The sequence below is a fragment of the Polypterus senegalus genome, chromosome 11, assembly GCF_016835505.1.
Source record: "Polypterus senegalus isolate Bchr_013 chromosome 11, ASM1683550v1, whole genome shotgun sequence".
NCBI lineage: Eukaryota > Metazoa > Chordata > Cladistia > Polypteriformes > Polypteridae > Polypterus > Polypterus senegalus.
Window position 1 is genome coordinate 23,169,089 of NC_053164.1, and position 25,101 is coordinate 23,194,189.

The 25,101-nt window shown below is 41.2% G+C and overlaps 1 protein-coding gene across 2 annotated transcripts in view; it reads right to left on the reverse strand.

Moving 5' to 3' along the window:
• Positions 1–408: 408 nt before the first annotated feature.
• Positions 409–25,101, reverse strand: part of LOC120538739 (G-protein coupled receptor 4-like) — a 31,601-nt gene continuing 6,908 nt past the window's right edge. For both annotated transcript variants that reach the window (XM_039768169.1, XM_039768170.1), the window contains exon 2: positions 409–1,642. In XM_039768169.1, coding sequence (XP_039624103.1) covers positions 566–1,627 — 1,062 coding nt within the window. In that variant the 5' untranslated portion in view covers positions 1,628–1,642 and the 3' untranslated portion in view covers positions 409–565. The remainder of the gene's footprint in view (positions 1,643–25,101) is intronic.

Below are 25,101 nucleotides of genomic sequence, written 5' to 3' on the forward strand. Positions count from 1 at the left end.
TGCCACTCTCAGGTTTCAGTGATCAGCCATTGTGCCTCGCGCCACATCATAGCAGCTGAATGGAGGCAAAGAGACGATAGACATGCAGGGAGCAAAAAATAAATGTGTAAGAATCTTTGCTTTATTAAGCATACACATAATTGACAGCAATATAATTTTGTATAAAAAAAGGTTGCTTAATATACACAATATAAAAATATGCTACAAAATTGCAAAAAGCTAAAAACTGTTAAAGATGAACAAGCGTGTTCAGTGGTGTCCCCACAGCACCCGTGCCGTCACGTGTCAGTCCGGCCATCCCACCGCCTTGCACTCCACGTGGGAATTCACTTTGTGTTTCCGAGCCCCAATTTATGTGCACGTTCTCCTTCTTGAATTCACACATTTACAACAAATCTTCAAACCAAACCGCACATTTTCTTTTTTGTCTTTTTTTTTTTTGTTTAATCCTTAACTGGCTCGTCTCCTATTGTGTTCTCCAGGTAGTGATCTGAACTGTCCTGTTCGTCAATTTCACACTCAGTGCAAAATTCACTTTTTGTCCCTCCTCACGTTCCATCAAACTTTAAGAAATGGGGCTGCTGCCTTCTTCCACCAAAGGGATACTGTTCCTCTGGGTCATTTCGGTGGGGGCCGTATCCCCCACGCTTTTCAGAAAGGGCTTCCTGGCCGACTTGAAGCGTTCCCGTGACCAGATGTCGGATACCCACTTTCGGACCGACACGACCTCGCGGATGAGGTCCTGCTTGATGCTGTCGCTCGCAAAGATGTTGATGATGGGGTCCAAGGCGCTGCTGATGCTGGTGAAGGTGAAAGCGATACGGTAGGCTGGCCGCAGCCGTTCTTCCCACTCGCAGCTGCAAAGCCCGCTGCTGCTCAGGTAGGACCGGATGAACAGTATGATGTGGTAGGGCAGGTAGGCCACGACGAAGATGAGCACCATGCTGAGCAGGAGTCCCATGATCCTCCGCTTCTCCCTAACCTCCAGGCCAGTGCTCCGGTGTACTGCTCGAATGACAAAACAGTAGGACATGAGCAGGAGCAACAGAGGGATAAGAAAGACACCAAAAATTCGAAAATAGTTGAGGTTGGCTACCCACTGCTCCATGGGGTACTTCTCATAACAGCGCTGGACATTATGAGTGTCATTGATGAATTCAGGGTGCGTCAGGAGGACAGTATGGGAGCCCATCACGATCAGCCAAACAATAATGCAGATGATCAGGGCAGCCTTCATCGTCCGAAACCCTTTAGCATGCAAAGGGAAGACAATGGCAAGGAAACGGTCCACCGCCATGCAGCTCAGGAAAACGATAGTGGTGTAGATGTTTGTATTGAAGAAGAAGCCCACCACAGTGCAGGCCCCCAACCCAAATGTCCAGTTTTCCCGGTTGGCAGTATAGGCAGCCCACACAGGAAGCGTGAAGATATACACAAGGTCAGAGATGCAGAGGTTTATAAGGTAAACGGCCAGCACATTCTTACGCCGGAGCTGCTGCACAATGACGCCAACTGCCAGCAGGTTCCCCAAGAGACCGATGATGAACACCAGGCTGTAAATTGTTGGGAAGAGGAAGGCTTCATATTGCTTGCTGTATTTACACAGAGTACTGTTATTACACTTCATGTCTGCAGAGTGACTCTGTGAAGAAAAAAAAAAAAACAAAGAATGGCGTAAATGGGTGCATGCCGAAAGGTCAAGCAACAACGATGGGCATCACTGGATCAAGCGGTACAAGAAATGCTATGAGCATGGAGGGCCATCCTCCACCCATCATCAGAATCCAGTTTAGGATCACGGAGGCAACAGCACTGAGTGCAAGGCAGGAACCAACATCAAATTAGAGGACCTACTCAATTTTTTAGTTAGCTCAACCAGCAGGTTTTTAGGATGGGGAGTCCATGCAGAGAGAATACATAAGTAAATAAATAAATAAAAAAAACTCCACAGGGACAGGCACCGGGCCAGGACTTCAACTCAGCAGGACTCATCTTTGTACCGCATAACAAACATGCTGAGGAGAGACATAGAAATACTGGAGAATGTCCAGAGGACAGCAACAAGGCTGGAATCCGCACCATGGAGCAGCAAATGGACATTAAGGTGCAACAGAGTGAGGTTTTTTAAAACTGAAGGGAATCAGTCCAGTGGACTCTTAGCAGTTACTTTGAAATTCATACATTTGGCAACAAGAACACAGATGGACACTCAAACCTTAATTCATCCTCACACAGAGAATCAGAGATATAGTGTGGTGGGCAGCAGGACTTCAAGGTCCTTCAAAACTCAACAGTGTTATTTTTGGAGAAATTAGGAGGATAGGATAGGATAGAGGAGCTTGTTGGGCTGAATGGCCTCTTCACATACAGACTGCTCTAATGTTAGAAGAGGCCTACCAATGGGGAAGCTAAATAGTCAAAATATGAATAAAGTCACCAAAGGTGGAGTGAATATAAGTAGGTGTACAGTGCCATCACAAAACAATCCAAAACAAGTTTGGGATGAAGAGATGAGGTGACATTTGACAAGCAGACACAGTATCCACACCCCCCATATATCATATCTCATATATATGAGAACATTTTTGTTTTATTTAATTAAGGCTTTAATATTTTTCTGTTACTGGAATGCACACAGCATGCTCTTTTCCACTTGATCGCAATCATTTCAAGTTTTTCCCCTCCACATGCCTACTTGTACGCTGGGGCTTCACTTGACCGAATTCATCAGTCCATCGCAGAGTGCACTTATCCACAAAGGGTCTCATAACAGGCAAGCACTGAAATGGTCACACGGCAAGGAGGCGGTTAGCCTGGGGGATTAAAAAGTCCAGTGCACTGCTCTGCTAGCCGGTGGGATGCTCTCCTCCTCCAGATACCAAGTACAAACAGAAAAAGTCAAGCGAATGGAAATTAAAGTCAACACTAAAGGATGCACTCTGTTCCTGTGCCCCTTAAATCAGATTGGCAGTCTCCATTACAATCACCAAAGCCTCTGTGAGCTCCGAGCAGACTGAGCATGCACATCATGAACCAGCAGCACTGGGCACTGAGCAGACATGCCAGGGTGGGTTTCACATCAGAAGTAACCCCTGCTATCCCAACAACCCTGCTATGATACACTCAGTGCTGCCATCCACAGGAATGAATTTCTGAATTAACAGTCTGCTGCTGCCCTTCAGTGCCTTTCATCATTTTGCAGGCTTTTCTTAGTCTGCTATACAGTACTGTGCTTTACGTGCTCATGATGAGAGTCACTTTATAAATAGAAGGCTTGAAGAATGGCCATTCCATCTGCAAGACTGCTTTTTGAAATGTGAAAGGTTCTATTGGAAAACAATGACTGACCAACTGCCATTTATCCATCTGTCAAATATGAAAGGTGCTATAAAAAAAAAAAAAAAAAAAAAAATCTACCCATCAATCGATCTGCTATATTGCTCATTACAATGTCAACTGTGCAAGGCGCTATATAAAAACAATGACTGACCAACTGCCTCTTCATTTGTCTGATAGATGTTTTTTTTTAAATGTTGTGAAATGAACTATATCAAAAAATGAGAAAGATCACCCATCAATCTGCTATATTGCTCTTTAAAATGCTAACAGTGCAAGGTGCTACAGTATATGAAAATAATAATTGATCAACTGCCTCCTCATCTGTCTGCTAGATTTTCTAAAATGTTGTGAAAGAAGCAATATAAAAACATTGATAGGAAGACTACCCATCAATCTTTCCACTCTATTCCTCTTTAAAATGATTTAATGATCACTCTTTTTCTTTTTTTTAATATAATGGTGGAGTGGTGGTTCTGAGGCTAAGAGATTTGCACTGGCAATCGGAAGGTTGCCGGTTCGAATCCCATAAACAGCAAAAGTGGCTCTGCTTCGTTGGGCCCTTGAGCAAGGCCCTTAACCAGCAATTGCTCCATTCTGGGTATGACGTTAATCTGCATCCAGCCCTGCATGTAGGCCCTCCAACCTGCAGGGGAAAACCTGGGGGTTGGTGACAGAATTGGCACTCCAGTCACCATATAAAACCTCACACTGTTCCCCTCCATCTGAACTAGTGTGGTGCCGAGTGTGTCACCCGTCGCATTGGCTGCACGTGGGTCCTAATCTGGGATCCTGAGTTGGTTTATCATGTGGTGGGTGCGGCAATGTGCTGTATCAGCACCTGCTCCTAACCTCTCGCTCTCATTCTTTTTATACATTTTAAAGAAAATTATTGCAGACAGATTGATGGGCAGTCTAACTGTGTAAGACACTATATACAAACAGTGATCAACCAGCTGCTTCTTAATCTCTTGCTATAGTTTTCTTTAAAATCCCAAACGGCAGAAGGTGTTGTATGAAAACAATAACTCAAAGACTGCCCATCACTTCTTCAGCTATATTATTCATTAAAATGCCAACTATGGAAGACACCATATAAACACAATAATTGAAAGATTAACTCTTCCATCCATTTACTATATTGTTTATTTAAAAAAAAAAAGGTGTGAAATTCTACTTTTCTGTCTATTGGCACTCCTGTATAGCGTGCTGAACTCAGGTGGAAGTGGGTTTAGACGAAGAAGCTGCATAGTACATCTCCCCAACACTGTAGATCCTCCTAAGCCCCAGTACTCCATTATAAACAAATTAAATTCTTTCAGCAGGATAGATTTACCTGATTTACATAGAATAATCTCTCAACTGAAACCCTCCACATGTGTCCTCGACCCAATACCAGCAAGATTTTTCAAAATAGTATCAGACGTGCTAATTGATAGTATTCTTGACATAGTAAATTCGTCATTAAATATGGGGGTCTTTCCAGACTGTCTTAAGACTGCTGTAGTTAAACCCCTACTCAACAAAAATAATCTTGACCCCTCTGCTTTTGAAAATTTTAGACACATCTCTAACCTGCCCTTCTTAAGTAAAATTCTAGAGAAGGCAGTCATTATGCAGTTAAATGACCACATCAAAAAACCTGCTATTCTTGATAAATTTCAGTCAGGTTTTAGAACAAATCTTAGCATAGAAACTGCACTCGTTAAAGTAGTAAATGACTTGTGGGTAAATGCAGACAGAGGCCATTTATCTGTTCTCATCCTCCTCGATCTGAGTGCCGCATTTGACACCATTGATCACAATATTCTTAGAAATCGCCTTAGTCAATGGGCAGGCCTCTGGAAGTGTCTTAAATTGGTTTGAATCCTACCTGGCAGGGAGAAAATTCTTTGTTAGTTGTAGTAATCACAACTCAAAGACACATGATATCCTATATGGTGTTCCACAAAGCTCTATCCTGGGTCCGCTGCTCTTCTCAATCTACATGCTTCCGTTAGGCCAGATTATCTCAGGTTACAACACGAGTTACCACAGCTATGCTGATAACACACAGCTGTACTTATCAATAGCACCTGATGACACTGACTCTCTCGATTCACTAACACAATGTCTTACTTGTATTTCAGAATGGATGAATAGTAATTTTCTCAAGCTAAATAAAAAGAAAACAGAAATTTTAGCGATTGGCAATACAGTAATCCCTCCTCGATCGCGGGGGTTGGCGTTCCAGAACCCACCGCAATAGGTGAAAATCCGCGAAGTAGAAACCATATGTTTGTATGGTTATTTTTATATATTTTAAGCCCTTATAAACTCTCCCACACTGTTAACATTATTAGAGCCCTCTAGACATGAAATAACACCCTTTAGTCAAAGGTTTAAACTGTGCTCCATGACAAGACAGAGATGACAGTTCTTTCTCACAATTAAAAGAATGAAAACATATCGTCTCTTCAAAGGAGCGCCGTCAGGAGCAGAGAATGTCAGAAACAGAGAGAGAGAGAGAGAAAAGCAAACAATCAAAAAATCAATAGGTGCTGTTGGGCTTTTAAGTGTGCGCTCCGTGATAAAGTGCCGCAAAGAAGGGAGCAATGTAAAGGTAGTCTTTCAGCATTTTTTACAGGAGTGTCCATATCCTCTAGGCAAACAGCCTCTGTGCAAACAGCCCCTCTGCTCACACCCCCTCCGTCAGGCGCAGAGAATGTCAGAGAGAGTGAGAGAGACAGAGACAAGCAAACAATCAAGCACTGCTCGGGAAGCATATCATATAGCATTGAGGAGTTTCAGTTAATATGTAATACATGCTCTGATTGGGTAGCTTCTAAGCCATCCGCCAATAGCGTCCCTTGTATGAAATCAACTGGGCAAACAAACTGAGGAAGCATGTACCATAAATTAAAAGACCCATTGTCCACAGAAAGCCGCGAACCAGCAAAACATCCGTGATATATATTTGGATATGCTTACATTTAAAATTCGCGATGGAGTGAAGCTGCGAAAGTCGAATCGCGATATAGCGAGGGAATCACTGTAATGGGTTCAATGAGGTTATCAGAAATAAACTTGATGCATTAGGATTAAAAGTCAAGACGGAAGTAAAAAAAACTTAGGGGTAACTGTTGACTGTAACCTGAATTTTAAATCGCATATTCATCAAACCACTAGGACAGCATTTTTTCACTTAAGAAACATAGCTAAAGTTAGACCTCTTATACTTGTGCAAGATGCTGAGAAATTAATTCACGCTTTTGTTTTCAGTCGACTAGAATACTGTAACGCACTCCTCTTAGGACTACCCAAAAAAGACATAAATCATTTACAACGAGTGCAGAATGCAGCTGCTAGAATCCTAACTAGGAAAAGAAAATCCTAACACATTTCTCCAGTTTTGATGTCACTACACTGGTTACCTGTGTCTTTTAGAATTGACTTTAAAATTCTGCTTATGGTTTATAAAGCCTTAAATAATCTCGCTCCATCTTATATATCAGAATGTCTGACTCCCTATATTCCAAATTGTAACCTCAGATCCTCAAATGAGTGTCTCTTTAGAATTCCAAAAGCAAAACTTTTAGCGAGGCGGCCTTCTGCGTTTATGCACCTAAAATCTGGAATAGCCTGCAAATAGGAATTCGGCAGGCTAACACAGTAGAGCTCTTTAAAACACTGCTGAAAACATACTACTTTAACATGGCCTTCTCATAACTTCACTTTAATTTAATCCTGAAACTCTGTGTATTCAATTCATTATAATAACTATTAATGGTGGGTCCAAAATCCATACTGACCCCTACTCTCTCTTCGGTTTCTTTTTCCGGTTTCTCTGTGGTGGTGGCACAGGCTCAAAGCATCATGATGTTCTTACATTGATGGACTAAAAGCCAGATATCTACATGACCATCATCATCAAGTCCTTCCATGAGAACCCTAAATACAAAGAGGACTGTTTGTTTCATTATGTTAGGTCAGAATGCCCAGAGGGGATTGGGCAGTCTCATGGTCTGGAATCCCTGCAGATTTTAATTTTTTTTTCTCCAGCCGTCTGGAGTTTTTTTTTGTTTTTTCTGTCCTCCCTGGCCATCGGACCTTACCCTTATTCTATCTTAATTATTGTTGACTTATTTTTCTTACTGTGTCTTTTATTTTTCTCTTCTTCATTATGTAAAGCACTTTGAGCTACATTTTTCGTATGAAAATGTGCTATATAAATAAATGCTGTTGTTGTTGCAAGTAAAACTGAAAACTCCAAATTCCAGTACAGTGATCCCTTGCTATATCTCGCTTCGACTATCGCGGCTTCACTCTATCGCGATTTTTTCTCATACACGCTTACGTCACTGCGCACGCGTTTTCTGAGAACTTTTATCTAAGCCCCACGATGGCTCCTAAACGTGCTGTTTTTTCTAAGCCTTCCGACCATAAAACTAAGCACCGGAGGAAGATGCTTACTATGCAGGAGAAGGTGAAACTCTTGGATATGATCAAATATGGCAATACCCTCCCTACAAAAGCCTCCTCACGCATATGAAAAGACATCAAGATGTTCTTCAGCCACGCACCCAGAAACTCACTGCCTACTCCTAGTACTCCTTCAGTGGAAGAAGACAACGACGCACCTGCTGAAGATACTGCACCACCTGAAGACTCTCCTACTGAGGTCGTGCCTTCATAGGTTAGTGTTTGTGTGTAAGAACTGTGGGTAATTAAATGTACAGTACAATAATCTACTATGTAAAAGCGGTCGGGATTGTCCTTCCGTCCCGTGAGTGGAAAGCGTAGCTGTATTCCGCTTATCACAGACTTACTACTTGCGGCTTGTGGTACGAAGTGACGCGATATTAGCAGAGTTCTGGTGCTCCCATCGTTCCCTTGCTTTTGTGCGCGATGCGCTGGAAAAAGACAAAATTATGTTTCTGGAAATAATTAATGTTGGAGTACAAATGACTCACCGCGTAGTAAATATCAGGGGAGATGGTGCTTGCTTATTCTCATCTATAGCTTATTTAGTGCATGAAACTCCGTCTTTAGCGGTACAGATTCAGGCTGACATTGTACGACTTTGGACAGGCACTCGAGGAGATAAAAAAAAAAAAAACTTTTCTACACTTACATGCCCGATGTACACATGGAGCACACACAAATTGAGGATAAAAGTTGGTCGCCTTAAAAGGCGGGTGAGTCAAGTAATATGATATTTGTAACATCTAATGTCTGATTTTCTCTTTATTTTTTTGAATATATTGGGTAATACGAGTGTAATGGTGACTCAAGGGTGTCATTTCATGTCTAGAGGGCTCTAATAATGTTAAAAAATGTATTTTAGAAGGTCATAAACAGGTTTTCTATACTCCTAACTGCGAAAATATTCGATTTATAAAGAAAGAATCCTACTTCACGAAAATTCAATTATCATGGTAGAGTCTGGAATGGATTAACCGTGATAAACGAGGGTTCACTGTAGTGCAATTCACAAGCCCACTGGAGGAGGCTCTCCGCGTATGCAGGGACAGAAACTGAAAGGCACCATGTAAGACATAGAATGAGGAGCTTCATCAGCATGCAGATTATCTGGCCAATGACAGCCCATGACGCCATGCCCACCACTTCCTGCCGTGACATCTAAGGCGGCCTGGCCTTGTGGTATCTAGTGAGGCCCAGGAGCTCACAACTGGTATCTGCTCTCTCTGCTTCACACCTCAAGTGATCGTATCTCAGCAGTGACACAGCAGAACGGCAACTCAGTCAGTCAGACTCACAGATGACTTTGTCAACAAGATGGCAAAAAACCAAAGCACTGGCCAGGACGTTAATTCAGACTTTATGAATTAAATTATCACCTCCATTCATATATAGTGCCTTTCATAGCATGACCCAACGAAGTTTAATCAAATACAGAAGTTGACATACTGTACAGAACATCTCAAATATAAAATGACACATTTTGAGATAAATGAAGCACATGGCTTGTGAAGAGAAGATCACTCTCAGCTCCTGCTGCTGGTACGGGGGGAGGGGATGGCTAACGATTATGGACTTTCATGGGGCTCCTAGATTAAACTCTTCCACTTCCTAGTCTCCCAGCAGCCACTTGATCCTTTTGTCAAACCCCTTCTGCCCACTATGGGCCACTGTGACTAACAGCAGATGAGCAAGGTGGCATCATTGCAGTCTGACTGCTGACTGGGCAGTACCTTTTGGGGTAGTCTTCAAAGGGTACTATACTGGCTGGAGGGTTTATAAGCAAGGTGTCTTCAGCCCCTTGGGTGGTCTGGGGAGGGATTTGTCATGCCCCTGTGTCACCAAGTCTTCAGACTCTACAGCATGTTTCTAACGGGATTTATTTTTAAGCTACTACATCACAGTTCTGGTGTCCCAGATTCAGATCAAGGCATTGTCTGTGTGTAACTGGCATGTACTCCCCAGGTCCACATAGGTACCCCAATTTTCCTCCCACATCCCTCAACACAGAACGATTACGCTAACATGATTCCCTGTGTGATGGTCAAGCAGTAGTAGGCCTTTTGTGCTGGTTATCCCCTCTGAGGTCATTTCCTACCCTGAGCCAAGTCTTGCCGGGACAAACTCCGGACGCCAACCCTGGACTGGATTAAGAGGGTTGTGAAGTATTTATTCAAAGTAAATCACAAAATACAAGAGTCAAAACGTGGAATGCAATAAACCTGATGTTTATATAGTGCCTTTTCTTACTAAACTCCTCCTCACAGGTATCTTTCCATTTGTCCACTGTGTGAGAAGCTACTGGTACAGTGAAAAGCGGTTCTCTATAGTGACCCTTCTGTATAAATACCATCCTAACGCATTCTATGGATTTCAGTTTGCATTTTAAAAAATTGTGAGCATCAACAGATGAAGGGATCGGGGTCACTTGGGTAGTTCAGTCATATGATAAAGTAAGTACATCCCATGGAAATTGTTGACTTTTACAACAATGTCATGCAGACAGTGCCTCCATATATAGAGGTGATACATTTCAACAAATGACATATACAACTGACACCGTGCAATCATTCTCATGATATAAATGAACATATATGCAGACTTGTCCAGTGGATAAAGAAATCCCACTCCTAGATTTATCACCACCTCAAATCCATGAGATTACAATCAGGTGTTCCAGATTAGGAAGAATGCAGGTGTACCCGACTGTCTTATTTGAAACTGAGATATCGATATCAAAGTCTGGGTTTTCTCTTTGTTATTCACATGTGTGGAGGCACTGTGCCACGATTCACATGTGTGTAGTCACTGTACCACAAGCTCTTTAAGGACCTCAGAAAGAAGGTTGCGAATGCCCAAGAATTTGGCAAGGGATTTAAAAAGATCACCAAAATTATTAATCATCTACAAGCTGCATTAATATCAAACAACTGGTAAACTGTCCAGGATTGGCCAGCCAAGCAAACAACCCAAGAGCTGACCATTTGATACACAAAGAAGTCTCCAAGAGCCCCAAAATATAATTGTGGGATCTGTAGGTAACTCTTGTAAAATTGGGTGTCAATATGCATGCATCTACAATCGGAAAGAGACTGCACAAATCTGATCAGTACCTAGTGACTACAGATATAAACCCTTGATACATACTTTTAGGAAGTGAATGCACACTGGGGAAATTTCAAAGGACTGGACAATGTCGAATACTATCCCATTATATGGGCGGAGTGGTGGCTCTGAGGCTAAGGATCTGCGCTGGTATCCTGAAGGTTGTCGGTTCGAATCCCTGTTACTGCCAAAAGAGATCCTACCCTTAACCTTCAATTGCTCCAGGGGCACTGTACAATGGCTGACCCTGCGCTCTGACCCCAAGGGGTATGCAAAAAACAAGTAATTTCCTTCGGGGAAATGCAGATCCAAGCAACTATAGGCCAGTAAGTGCATCTCAGAAAAAGTAATGGAAGGAATTATTAAGGATAAGATTGAGCAGCACATGGCAAAAACGGGAGTTTGACTTGACAGTCTGCATGGGTTCAGAAGAGGTAGGTCGTGTTTTACTAACATGCTGGAATTCTATGAGGAGGGAGAAAAAGGATATGAAGAGAGTGGAGCATATGATATTATTTATCTTGACTTTCAGAGAACATTTGATAAGGAACCACATGAGAGGTTGGGCATCAAACTAAAACAACTGGGAGTTCAGGGTGTGGTGTGTAGATGGGGGCAGAATTGGATCACACACATTGTTCTAATGTTCTTATGCGAGGTGTACCAGGAATAAAAGTCTTTGCAATCCAAAAAGATATTGGACATCTAGGCAAAGTCCAGGGACTTCTGGAACAATGTGCTTTGGATAGATTAATCAAAAGAAAGACATGTCAGGCCACAGTAACAGTAGACATGTTTGGTGCAAATGTTATGGTTTGGGGTTGCTTTGCCACCTGTGGGCCTGGGCAGCTTGCAGTCAGAGTCTGCTATGAATTCTGCATCAAATCAAAGAGTGCTTGAGGAGGATAATAACAGGAACTTGCATTTATACAGCACTTTTCTGACCGACTCTAAGCACTTTACTTAGAGGTGAACCACTTCAACCACCACTAATGTGTAGCACCCCCCAGGATAATGCAACGATAGCCATTATTGTGTCAGTATGCTCACCATACGTCAGCTATTGGGTGGTGAAGGGGTGAGACAGACAGACAGCCAATTACATATAAGGGATAATTAGGGAGCCATGTGATGGGCAGATTAGCCAAGACATCAGGATAATTTCTACTCTTTTGAAAGATGCCCAGGGATCTTTAATTTCCATAGAAAGTCAGGACCTCCGTTTTACACTCACCAACACCTCGTCCAGCATCAACCCATGCTTTTCCTAGATGGTCTCCCATCCAAGTACTGGCCCGGGCCTGAACATGCTGAGCTTTAGGTAGATGACCTGTTCTGGAGCATGCAGGTTGTATGGCTGATGACATGTGGGGCCATTTCTCCAAAAGTTGGAATTGAATCAGAAATGACCTTTCAACACAATAATGATTCAAAGTGGAGTAGCAAATCTAACAATGAATGGCTCAGAAGGAAGACACTGGAGGGTTATCGACTGGCCAGATCAAATACCTGATTTGAATCCCTGTGTAATGTCGTGGGGTGAATTTGAAATGGGTACGACATACAAGAAAACCCACAAACATCTTGTAAGGGAAGGAGTTTTTGCATGGAAGAGTGGTCAGAAATTTCACCCAGACTACTTCGCAAAAGACCTGAAGTTTGTCCGTTCACATGTGTTGAAAACGTCGACAGTTTCCAAGAAGTGTTACTTACTTTTTTTACACGACTGTTACTGGTGCCAACTGAGCAGACCATAGTCTTTACAGTCTACACTATGTTGTGCACTATATAAAGTGGGCTGTCTGTTCTATATTTCAATGAACTGTCTACAAGTGTGTTGTGCTCATGCCAAGTCACTTAACCTCTCCACAAAGTGGAAATTATGATTTTATATTGTGCCCTTGACTAGTGGATCGCATCCCTAGGCATCTCAGTGTTAGTATTGTTGTGTGTAGAGAAATTCTTACTGGTATGTCCAAACACTTCACGGGCACAGCATGACACCATTGTTTTCATATTTCTAAAATGGCTCACACCATATAACTGATTGGTATAGAGCGTATACTTTATATATTAATGAACATCCCAAGACATTTTACAGGTGTTATGTAATACCAGAACTAGTGGGGATGAAATTAATTATCTGGGCTTTTGAAATGGATGGCAGTAAAATGACCCCACTCAGGTGGAGATGAAGGCTAAAGCTACGGTCACCAGACCACACTGGTGGTCTGAATGCCTGCCTGCATGGACATTTGGCTTTGCAATTGGCGTCTTATGTAGATATCTTACAGACCACTATAAAAAAAATATAAATTACCAGGGGAATCATTTAGGATGGAAAGTTTATTTTTAAACACTTGGTGTCTTATGGAACTATGCACAGAGGAGGGATAAAAGGGTAGCGTCATAACCAAGCTGGAGGTCCGTATAAAGTAAAACCACCACACCTCAAATTCAATGTTAAAACATATCCCACCCCTGCACCAAACACCACCCCCCCTTCTTAGCGAACTAGCTCCTGGAAAATTTTTAAAATAAAAAGTGCAGGAGCTTTGCCCCAGACTGATGCGGAGACCCCCTCACCACCACACCCCAAAGGTGTATGAGGGATCCTACAACTGTCAACCACAGAGAGGCTACAATGGGCTCTTCCCCTTTGCCTTCCCTCAGGCCTACACTGGGTAGGTCAGACCGCCCCATCAGTGGAAGGGTAGGGGGCACAGCAGAACACCCCTGGATACTGTTCTAAACAGCTTGAACTTGACATGGCAGCCAATGATGAACAGGAAAGACAAAGCATTCCAGGAAGCAACAGGGGACCATCACAGAAATCTGAGGGCAAGCAGATGTGGTCATGAATCATGAAATGTGATAATAATAAAATGTCATTTTATGTCTTCCCAAGAACTCAAATGACATGGGACCACCCCGGCTAGAATCTGGATATCAAAGCATCATCACGGCCTGTGCCACAGAGCGCTTCACTGGAAATCCCCACTGAATTGTCTAAACAGAATAAAAGATTTCACTGATAATGACTGCTAAATGAACTGTGAGAAACTTGTAGGCTGCTATTCCATATAGTGCCTTTCATGACGGAGGTTTTTCCTTTACTAATCTAACATTATAACCCAAACCAGAAATAGCAGACACAGTAATACCAAACAAATAACGAAATGTCACTGAACTTGTTACACCTTGCCTGATGAAGGGCCCTGGCTGCTTCAAAAGCTTGCATTTGTAATCTATTTAGTTAGCCAATTAAAGGGGTCATTTCACCCTACTTTCTCCTGAACTTGTTAACGCAAGCTTCTTGATACCAAATCCACCTAAACTTAACCAGGCAGTCATAACAAAATAAATAACCACCTTTTGAGAAAGTATGGACTACGGAAAAAGTAAAATCATCTGAAACACCTTAGAGCCCACCAGCCTTCTTAACACCTCACACTTAACACCAACGAGCTTCCAGAATAATGCAGGAACCAATTACTTTATTGGGGCATATAAAATGTTGCCATACTCGCAGAGAACAATGGCAAGTGCAGTCAAGGAGCACAGAAAGGCGGACAGCAAACTCAAAGGAGCATATTGTTCCGAGTTAGGACATTTGCATATCAAAGAGTGCGGTTTCCTTAAATATTTAAGTAAACTGATGGGAATTTGCCATAAAACATCCCTAAACATAACATGGGGGAGGGGCGTCTACAGGTGACGTCTCCAAAACCACAGTTGGTTCAAATGTGAAAACAAATAAATCAAACAATCAAGTGGACAGTCTCTAGACACACATTTGCAATTATCGAGGCTCCAGTTTTCCTTCTTCATTTAATGAACATTTTTATTCCCCCCAAAGGAACCACATCTTTGTTCTTTTTTTAAAACCATCGGCCACACAGACTTTGAGAACCAAAAAGGAAAAAGACTACTTAGTCCATTTAAGAATCCGTTTAGTAAAGTCATCAGTAGCATTGCCACGGACAACCACCGGGACCCTGATGACCAGTACCTCGGTTTGACCGACCAGCTGTAGGCCCCACGGCTGTACGACCCCAAACACTGGCAGGTTAGGTTGATGTCACATTAGGCAACTTCAAGTCAAGGGGTTATGTCAGACTTGCCAACTGCAGTTACTGATGTCATCACCAGATCATCTCAGCTTAAAAATGACTGTAAAATGCTGGACATTGCCTAGCTAGATAGATACTTTATTAATCCCAAGAAATTTACATAATCCAGCAGCATACTAATAAAAAAACAAATATTAAAAAGAGTGATAAAAATGTCTAAGTAGTAAAAAGTGTCCTTACTAACTGCATGGTGACTTTCCAGCACAGTCTATTTGATAGAGTCCTTGTTGTACGAAGGGTTACTAGGTACAGCAAGTTCAGCCACGGTCTCAGCCTCCCAAATCTTATTGGGGTACATAAAACACGAGACATCAGAAAGAGAAGCTTGCCTTCTATTTGCGAGGTTCAAAACACCTCTGTTCCTTATTTCTTGTCACTGCATTATTCGCATTGTACTTCTGGATGAACATTCATTGCTTGTCCGCTCTCATGAACACAGAGCCCACCCTCTACAACTAAAGACAAATTCAAACTAATACTGTATTGAGCAGGTCACAGACTGGTCAGACAGAATCACTGGGTATGTTACATTTCAGAACTGGTCTTCATGAGAATGTGTTGCCAACTGCCTAAGATTCACCAAGATTATGAAAGTGAAGGCTATGACTGAATAATCAGTGGAAAAGTCAAGTAATGTGACATGACTTTTAGGTTGGTGTGTGTGTGTGTGTGTCAAAACCTACTCATTGTGAACGAGTGGAGGTGTGTTGAAGTGTGACCCTGCAAGGTACTGCTGCGCAATCCAGAGTCAGTTCCCACTTCAATGATCTTGAAAGAAAGTGAATGATTTTTTTCTTAAAATTAAAAATGGTCATTTGCTTACAAACTGTGCCATGCTACTTTCAATATGGGCAAGAATGTTTTTAAAAGGTCTTAACCTCACTACAATACATACATACATACATACATACATACATACAACACAACCATGTAGGAAAAGTCACATGCTGGGCAGCCTTTTAAAACGAAAACGGAGACTACTTAGTCTGATCATCTGCATCTCCTTTACTCATAAAGGGGCACCAATTAGAACACATTCCTCACCATGTTAATGGTGTGTACCATTCATGCCATTAATTGGAGGTGCCCAGGTACGTAGCTTCCATGGATATTAACAACCAAGACAACATTCCACAAAACAAAAATCGGTGGATTTGCCAAGGACTGGGGATACTTTGTTGCAACACAATCTACATGATTTTAAATACCTTAAGTAAACATTTGCTCGTCTAAGGTGGGCAGCCATGAAGTTCAGCCAAGACGCAATACACAACTCTTGCCTGTGTATTTAATAAGCTTTGCACTTACCCATGTAATGGGTTTATGAAATATTCTTTATATACATTTTATTTCTATCCATGACGGTTATCACAATAACATTACATTGTTTGCTTTTCCCTGTAAATATACATTAGGTGTTTTCCCACTGCAGGAACTTTGGTTTCAGGACCCAATGTGTTCCTGTACAATACAGGCCCTTAGCCTTTTATGTTCCCCAACCACTTTACTGTGTTGCGTTTCCACCACACAACAGGGTTAATGGAAGTTAACAGGGGGACACATCCACCTTAATGCTTCAAAGTGATTTTGGGAGATTATTGCTTTCGATACAGTAAATGGTACGGCGCACCAGGGAGAGGGCTAAGAAGAGTGATGTGCTACTTCAACTTCACTAAACTCTCATAGTGCCAGTACAAATCAGCACAGTTCATCTCCTAAGCCCCATCCACGATAGTTCCTGGTTGAGCAAAAATTACATACCCTAGAGTAGGAGCTAAAAAAACACCAGAAACTACAAATGCCTTCAGTTCTTGTGGTAGAAATGCTACCAAAGTTCCAGAGTTCCAAAGTTAGAGTATTTTGTAATGCATCCTTCTATATAAAAGCGGTCGGGATTGTCCTTCCGTCCTGTGAGTGCTACGCAGGCGCGGAGTTTCACACACGCCCTGTCCATTTTGCAATGCACAATGAGATTTGTAGTTTCGTTTTTCCAGGTAAAAGATGATTTTCTACTCCAGACTGTGCGATATCTTCTTCTTTCTTACTATATAAAAGCGGTCGGGATTGTCCTTCCGTCCCGTGAGTGGAAAGCGTAGCGGTATTCCGCTTATCACAGACTTACTACTTGCAGCTTGCAGTACGAAGCGACATGATGTGAGCAGAGTTCTGGTGCTCCCATCGTTCCCTTGCTTTTGTGCGCGATGCGCTGGAAAAATAGACAAAATTATGTCTCTGGAAATAATGTTGATGGAGTACAAATGCCTCACCGCGTAGTAAATATCAGGGGGATTCAAAAGGGCGACCTCAATATAGAAAAAAAGTTTAAATTCCATCACAAAAATAACAAACTATGAGTATTAAAGTAATACCGCTCAAATGCAATATAACCAAATTAATGAGTTTGTATAAAATATTAAATTAATCTACATATTGAATTGCCTTAAGAAGTGATCAACTTAAAAGTCGGTCGCCTTAAAAGGCGGGTCAGCCTAGTGTAGTAATAAAATGCATTGCAAATATTTGTAGCAATAAAATTCACTGTGATCATCATCAGTTGAAATGATGAATGTAATGCTTATGTCTCGGTTATAAGCCATTTGGTATGGGATTAGTAATGTTTGTGACATTTAATCTGTTGCAATGATAGAGACATAGTAACCTGACAGACACAAAGGCACTTACCCTTCTACAAAAGTGGATATATGGGGGCTTCCCAGCAGAACCTGACATACGGTACATTGTATGCAGAACAATTATTCAGCACAAGCCAAGTCCAAAATTTGGCCTGGTCAATAATAATAATAATAATAATACTTTCTTTTTTATATAGCACCTCACACTTCACAGAATCTCAGAAAGAACAGCAGGGTACATGTAAGAGTGGATACAAATATTTTCAACACAGAACACTAAAACAGATAAATACAGGATGTAGAAAGCATGAAATAGAATAAAAGACCATAAACCAGAGTAAAATACAAAATTCAATACTAAACATAAAAGCCTGAACAAATAATTTGTGATATACAGTGGTGTGAAAAACTATTTGCCCCCTTCCTGATTTCTTATTCTTTTGCATGTTTGTCACACAAAATGTTTCTGATCATCAAACACATTTATTTAACCATTAGTCAAATATAACACAAGTAAACACAAAATGCAGTTTTTAAATGATGGTTTTTATTATTTAGGAGAAAAAATCCAAACCTACATGGCCCTGTGTGAAAAAGTAATTGCCCCCTTGTTAAAAAATAACCTAACTGTGGTGTATCACACCTGAGTTCAATTTCCGTAGCCACCCCCAGGCCTGATTACTGCCACACCTGTTTCAATCAAGAAATCACTTAAATAGGAGCTGCCTGACACAGAGAAGTAGACCAAAAGCACCTCAAAAGCTAGACATCATGCCAAGATCCAAAGAAATTCAGGAACAAATGAGAACAGAAGTAATTGAGATCTATCAGTCTGGTAAAGGTTATAAAGCCATTTCTAAAGCTTTGGGACTCCAGCGAACCACAGTGAGAGCCATTATCCACAAATGGCAAAAACATGGAACAGTGGTGAACCTTCCCAGGAGTGGCCGGCCGACCAAAATTACCCCAAGAGCGCAGAGACGACTCATCCGAGAGGTCACAAAAGACCCCAGGACAACGTCTAAAGAACTGCAGGCCTCACTTGCCTCAATTAAGGCCAGTGTTCACGACTCCACCATAAGAAAGAGACTGGGCAAAATGGCCTGCATGGCAGATTTCCAAGACGCAAACCACTGTTAAGCAAAAAGAACATTAGGACTTGTCTCAATTTTGCTAAGAAACATCAATGATTGCCAAGACTTTTGGGAAAATACCTTATGGACTGATGAGACAAAAGTTGAACTTTTTGGAAGGCAAATGTCCCGTTACATCTGGCGTAAAAGGAACACAGCATTTCAGAAAAGAACATCATACCAACAGTAAAATATGGTGGTGGTAGTGTGATGGTCTGGGGTTGTTTTGCTGCTTCAGGACCTGGAAGGCTTGCTGTGATAGATGGAACCATGAATTCTACTGTCTACCAAAAAATCCTGAAGGAGAATGTCCGGCCATCTGTTCGTCAACTCAAGCTGAAGCGATCTTGGGTGCTGCAACAGGACAATGACCCAAAACACACCAGCAAATCCACCTCTGAATGGCTGAAGAAAAACAAAATGAAGACTTTGGAGTGGCCTAGTCAAAGTCCTGACCTGAATCCAATTGAGATGCTATGGCATGACCTTAAAAGGCGGTTCATGCTAGAAAACCCTCAAATAAAGCTGAATTACAACAATTCTGCAGAGATGAGTGGGACAAAATTCCTCCAGAGCGCTGTAAAAGACTCATTGCAAGTTATCGCAAACGCTTGATTGCAGTTATTGCTGCTAAGGGTGACCCAACCAGTTATTAGGTTCAGGGGGCAATTACTTTTTCACACAGGGTTTGGATTTTTTTTTCTCCCTAAATAATAAAAACCATCATTTAAAAACTGCATTTTGTATTTACTTGTGTTATATTTGACTAATGGTTAAATGTGTTTGATGATCAGAAACATTTTGTGTGACAAACATACAAAAGAATAAGAAATCAGGAAGGGGGCAAATAGTTTTTCACACCACTGTAACTCACACACAAATTACTATGAGCATTGGGACAGAGAGGTAAACTGAAAGAAGGGGCAGAATATTAGGGTAAATTAAAAGCCTTCCTGGACAGATGAATTGTTGTTTTGAGTTGTTTTTTTTTTTTTAAAAAGAATGAATCTGCTGATCCAATTCATTTTGTCCCAAGCATTGTGATGGGTGCTTTGATACTTTATAATGCAATATCCATATATGAAGTCACAGTAGTTTATGGCAGGCATAGTGTTCCTGTGACATCACCTTCATTTTTTCATCACTTATTTAAAAATATATTTTTAAAATACGAGTCACTATTACATAAAAATAAAAAAAAATTAAAAAATCGCTTATGGCGTCTCTTGGCATTGAGCACAGTGTGGATAGGTGGTGCTTGTTCTTCATCTACTCTAAAATTAGTTGGAATGCTGTCCTTCTCCATACCAGAAATAAACTTGTCTCGCTATTTTTCACATGAAATGAACACCACAAGAGTCATTGGAGAACATGACATTAGTGTTAGAAAACATTCAATGTCAGAAATATAACTGGAATATCTGTGGACATCTAAAGGGGATTGTACTTTTGCCTTGCGACACAATGAGAAGTCAAGGAAAATAACACCTTTTGTTGGCTAACTAAAAAGATTACAATAAGCAAGCTTTTGAGGCAACTCAGGCCCCTTCTTCAGGTAAGATCAAAGTAAGTCCACAGCAGAATGTCTAAGCTTGAAATTCAGTATTTTGAAACACTCAAGTCTGCAATTCAGAACCGTAGGAATGCCATGTCAGGACCTGGAAGGAGCAGTTAATGCCCCAAATCCTTCAGGAATTACCAAGAAGCAGTAGGCGGCTGTGGACATGGAGGACAGAGGTTCTACACAGTGACCCAAGAGATTATTCAGCAACGTCAAGACACATCTTTAACGCCAATGTTGGTGCAATTCTAGGAAGGTAATGCGCTTCTCATACCAGATGCTGGATGTCTTCTTATAAAACATTAAGACTTGGGATACTTTAAGAAGAAACACATAAATATCTGATAATGCTGGGTGGAAATTTCACAATGACTTGGGAAATGTGTGTTGATATTTAATATTTACAGCTCCAGGAGCGTCTTCACTGTCAGAGACACATGAGACACGTGGTATTATGGAGTGAAAGCAGAACAAATGGTGCTTGAGTGTGACGACTTCCTGCGGAGGCACATAATGTGGTACTCATTCACATACAAAGCGACTATTGAGTATCAAGTGTCCAAACAATCATTTCAAAAAAAACAAACCAAACAGGCCTTTGTCTTGTAATGCAATGGACTGATAGACTCATGGGCTTTGTGAATGACAATATACAGTAATGAAGAAATTAAAAAGTTTCAAAGGTAAAAATAAAACACACACACACCACAGCCATTCCCACACACGCACACACAGTAGCCCTCAAGGCCTACAAAAAAATACAGGATGCAAGGAGCAAGAGAGCTGCTGCAATGGCACCAAGTTAAAAGCATACCTGAGGCAAAAGAAAGCATGAAAGGTTTTTAAAAAAAATTATGAGCAACTCCCAACTGCATTTAAAATGTGCCTTTGCCAAGTAAAGAGGCAACCTGAGCAGGTAGTTTAACAAGTCAGTCCGTCTTTACTTGTGCTTTTAATGAACTAGGGCAGAAGCAAAAGTAAGACTGAAACTCAATCAGCAGAATATGAGCCTGCATTATCTGGCAAATTAAATGAAAGTAGTCTTCTACTGTGTGCTTATCATTGGAGAGTAAGGTTAAATTGTAGTAAGTGGCATTAAAGCTCACTAACCACACATCAGAGAAGAGTTCAACATACTCACAACTCTCATGTAAAGACTGACCTATAGCACCAATATTCCCCTAGAGTATAGAAACTACCTTCTAAAATGTATTAACCAGGACCATCAAAAGAAATGCAGATTGCACTCCACGTGCTCCAATTAGAATTACAAATGAAATGTAAGCAATTGTATCTTAAATGCTGGAAGTCCCCTTGGATAAAGATGTCAGCCAGATAATAATAAAAAATGGTAAACAAGCATAAATCCATAGTAGGCACCTCTGAGGAACATTGGACAGCTCTCACCGCGCATGTCACTACTACAAAGTTTGACTGTTTAGTGACACAAAGTAATAAGGTTTAGGATCATTACCTGTTAAGTTGTGAAGGGGAGAGCGGTATTTAGCCAACTGGAGACAGGGGGTAAGTAGGGGTCCAGAATGACTAGGCTGAGGCGGGCAATTTAGGCGGGATATCAGAATACACCCTACTCATTACAAAGGATTCCCAGAGAACTTTTATGACCAGAGATATTCAGGACCTCGGTTTTACATCTCATCCAAAGGATGGCACCATTTTTACAGCACACTGTCCCCATCACTGCACTGGGGGCATTGAGATCTTCATTCAGACCACAGGGTAAGCACCCCCTGTTGGCCTCGTCAACACCTCTTCCAGCAGCAACTCAGGCTTTTCCCAGATGGTCTCCCATACAAGTACTGGCCGGGCCCGAACATGCTCAACTTCAGGTGGATGACCTGTTCAGAAGTGCATGTGGTACGGCTGCTAGCCTTGAGCTTTCTGCTCTGTACCTGGTGCCAGCACATTTAAACCCGACCACAGGTGGAGATTTCTGCTACATAGTTATACAACTACAGCGACAGAGGAGTTCATATGAAACACTGCTCGCAGGCAGCAGAGAAGCTCCCAGTGAGGTATATACAGACTTCTAGCCTGATAAATAACATCCTCTGTTCATTACATTTATATACCGAGACAGGAAGCAGTTATTTAATATAAATACAGAACTTTACCTTGGGTAGCATAACTGGTGGTAGTTCTAATCTGTTGTGAAGCAGAACCAAAAAAAAAACACAGCAGTTGGTGGGTAGGTTAGATCTCTTGGTATCTCAAGTTGGGCTTTAGTGTCTCCTCAGGCCTAATTGATAGGTGAGGAAATCACCTAACATGGACACACTGCAACAAGTGCCTCCGTGAGAGGCTATGCAGACGGACAAAAAAAAAAATAAAAAATTATAGAGAACGCAGCTAGACTTCTTAAAACAAACCCATTCAAACATATGAAGCCCCATGAGAGTTTCACTTTCAGTTTACTACTGAAAAGTGGCTTAACCACCTCCTTGGCTACCACAATCTTGCCATATTTGATCATCCATCCATCCATTTTCCAACCCGCTGAATCTGAACACAGGGTCACGGGCGGGGTCTGCTGGAGCCAATCCCAGCCAACACAGGGCGCAAAGCAGGAACATTTTAAAGAAAAAAGTGACACACATAAAAAGCACCTACATACAGTACGTCAGCAGACATGAAGTTCATGCATTCACACACACACCTATGACTATCTTTTTATTTTTAGACTAAATCTGTGTTTGACCTCAGTTTGTACAAGCACATTTAAGTTTTTCTGGTTAATGGAACTTTGTCTTTTTATGTCTGTGGCACATCTTGTCACCGATTAGAGTTAAACAGTTTTGAATTGTCTTAGTGCTTACACAACATATTAATCAGGGCCAGGATAGCAAGCACATGCACTCGCGTTACACGTTCAATTGCCAAGTGGAGGTGGGGTAACTGATGGGTTCCAGTTGCAGTGGCAAATGTGGTGCATATGCAGAGTGAGGGGTAAGTGCTAGTGGAGAAAAGGAGGAAAAAAAAATAGAAGCCTGAAGAGAAAAAAAGTTGCAAATTGGAAGAGAAATCAGGAGTATATGGAGAAACAGGATACAAAGAAAGAAAGAAAGAAAGAAAGAGCAAACAGGTTGTATCTCCTTGTGAATGGTGTGCCTTCGAAGAGAACAGGGTGAAACCTTCTTCACTGCAGTAAGGAGGTAATTTGCTATGGGACACTCCATGTGGGTACTGACAAGAGATGGCACTGGAGCAGCCCAGGAGTCAGAGTTCTGTAGTAAAGTCAAGTCTGCTGATGGAGAGCAGAGGATATGTGAGGTCATCAAAGGGGAACTGAGGGCTTGCGGATCTGCAGGCAATGTGGTGTCAGGTTGGAGTGAGTGGAACAAACAAAGAGTCACTAGCATTATCGGCTGGTGATGGAAGCGATGGGGCTCCATTCACTACATACTTGGAAAAATTGCTACTCTGGGGAAATGATGTTGGATATATTTTCCTATTGACTTTAACTGTGTTTTATATACTTTTTTATAAAATATGCAAGATTAGTTCAGTCACTTTGGCTGTGGGCTGAATGTCATATACAGCATCACAAACATTCTTCTTTAACAAAATCTCAACCCACTTTGAAATCTTAGAATTCCATCACACTGAGCAAATAGAAAACACCTTCAAGTGTCCAGAAAATGAAATCAGAATGTATAACACTGGGAATTTTTTCAGGGAGGGTTCACGAATACCCCTTTTCTTTGCAGATCCATTTACACTTTATCCACAAGCTGCTTTTACACTGTTGAATGTTCCAGTGAATAGTTGGGAATAACATTCATTTAAGTTGAGCACCTCCACTTCTCACATTAGCTGGGAGCACACTAATTTTGAATAAAAAACATGTATTGTATTTATTAATTACCTTAAGCACAGTGGGATACAGAATATATGGAAATAGCACATCATTCATAAATTAATAATCCCAATGAAGCAATGGTCTGTCATAGGGGAACCCTCCATGACTTTAATTCTGCATGCTTAATTTATGAATAGATCTTATTGTAATCAATTGATAGGATGTCAAAATGAAAAGGACACAAGATGAATGTGTGGTCAAGTGTTAAAAAACACTTTTTTTTTTTTTTAATTATTTTACAAGCAGTTCGTGAAAAGAAATAAGAAACTGACATGAGGTACTAGACCTAGATGTACCTTAGACTCTTTATTTTTTCTCCAGCCGTCTGGAGTTTTTTTTGTTTTTTCTGTCCCCCCTGGCCATTGAACCTTACTCTTATTCGATGTTAATGTGGATTTATTTTTTATACTTATGTCTTTCATTTTTCTATTCTTTAATATGTAAAGCACTTTGAGCTACTGTTTGTATGAAAATGTGCTATATAAATAAATGTTGTTGTTGTTGTTGGCAAAAAGGGACACAAAGCAGTTACAGTCAGCAAGTGTATGTCTCAGAGTAATATAAAATTATCCACAAAGTGGCAGAGACATCGAAAATATATAAAGCAAACTGACTGCTCTCACGAGTCACTTTCACATGCATGGGAAGTCCCAGAATTCACAGGTGAACAGGAGTTAAAAACATGTGTGAACAAATAAAGTGTTGTTGGAAAAATCAGCACGGCAATTTACTTCCTGTAACTCCTTTATAAAGTCTACTTGCTGTAAGTGTGAAATTGCAGGATTAGTTAACTAAAACCACAGGATTAATTAACTAAACCTCCCAATGGCATCATTAGAACATGTGGAACAAAAATACA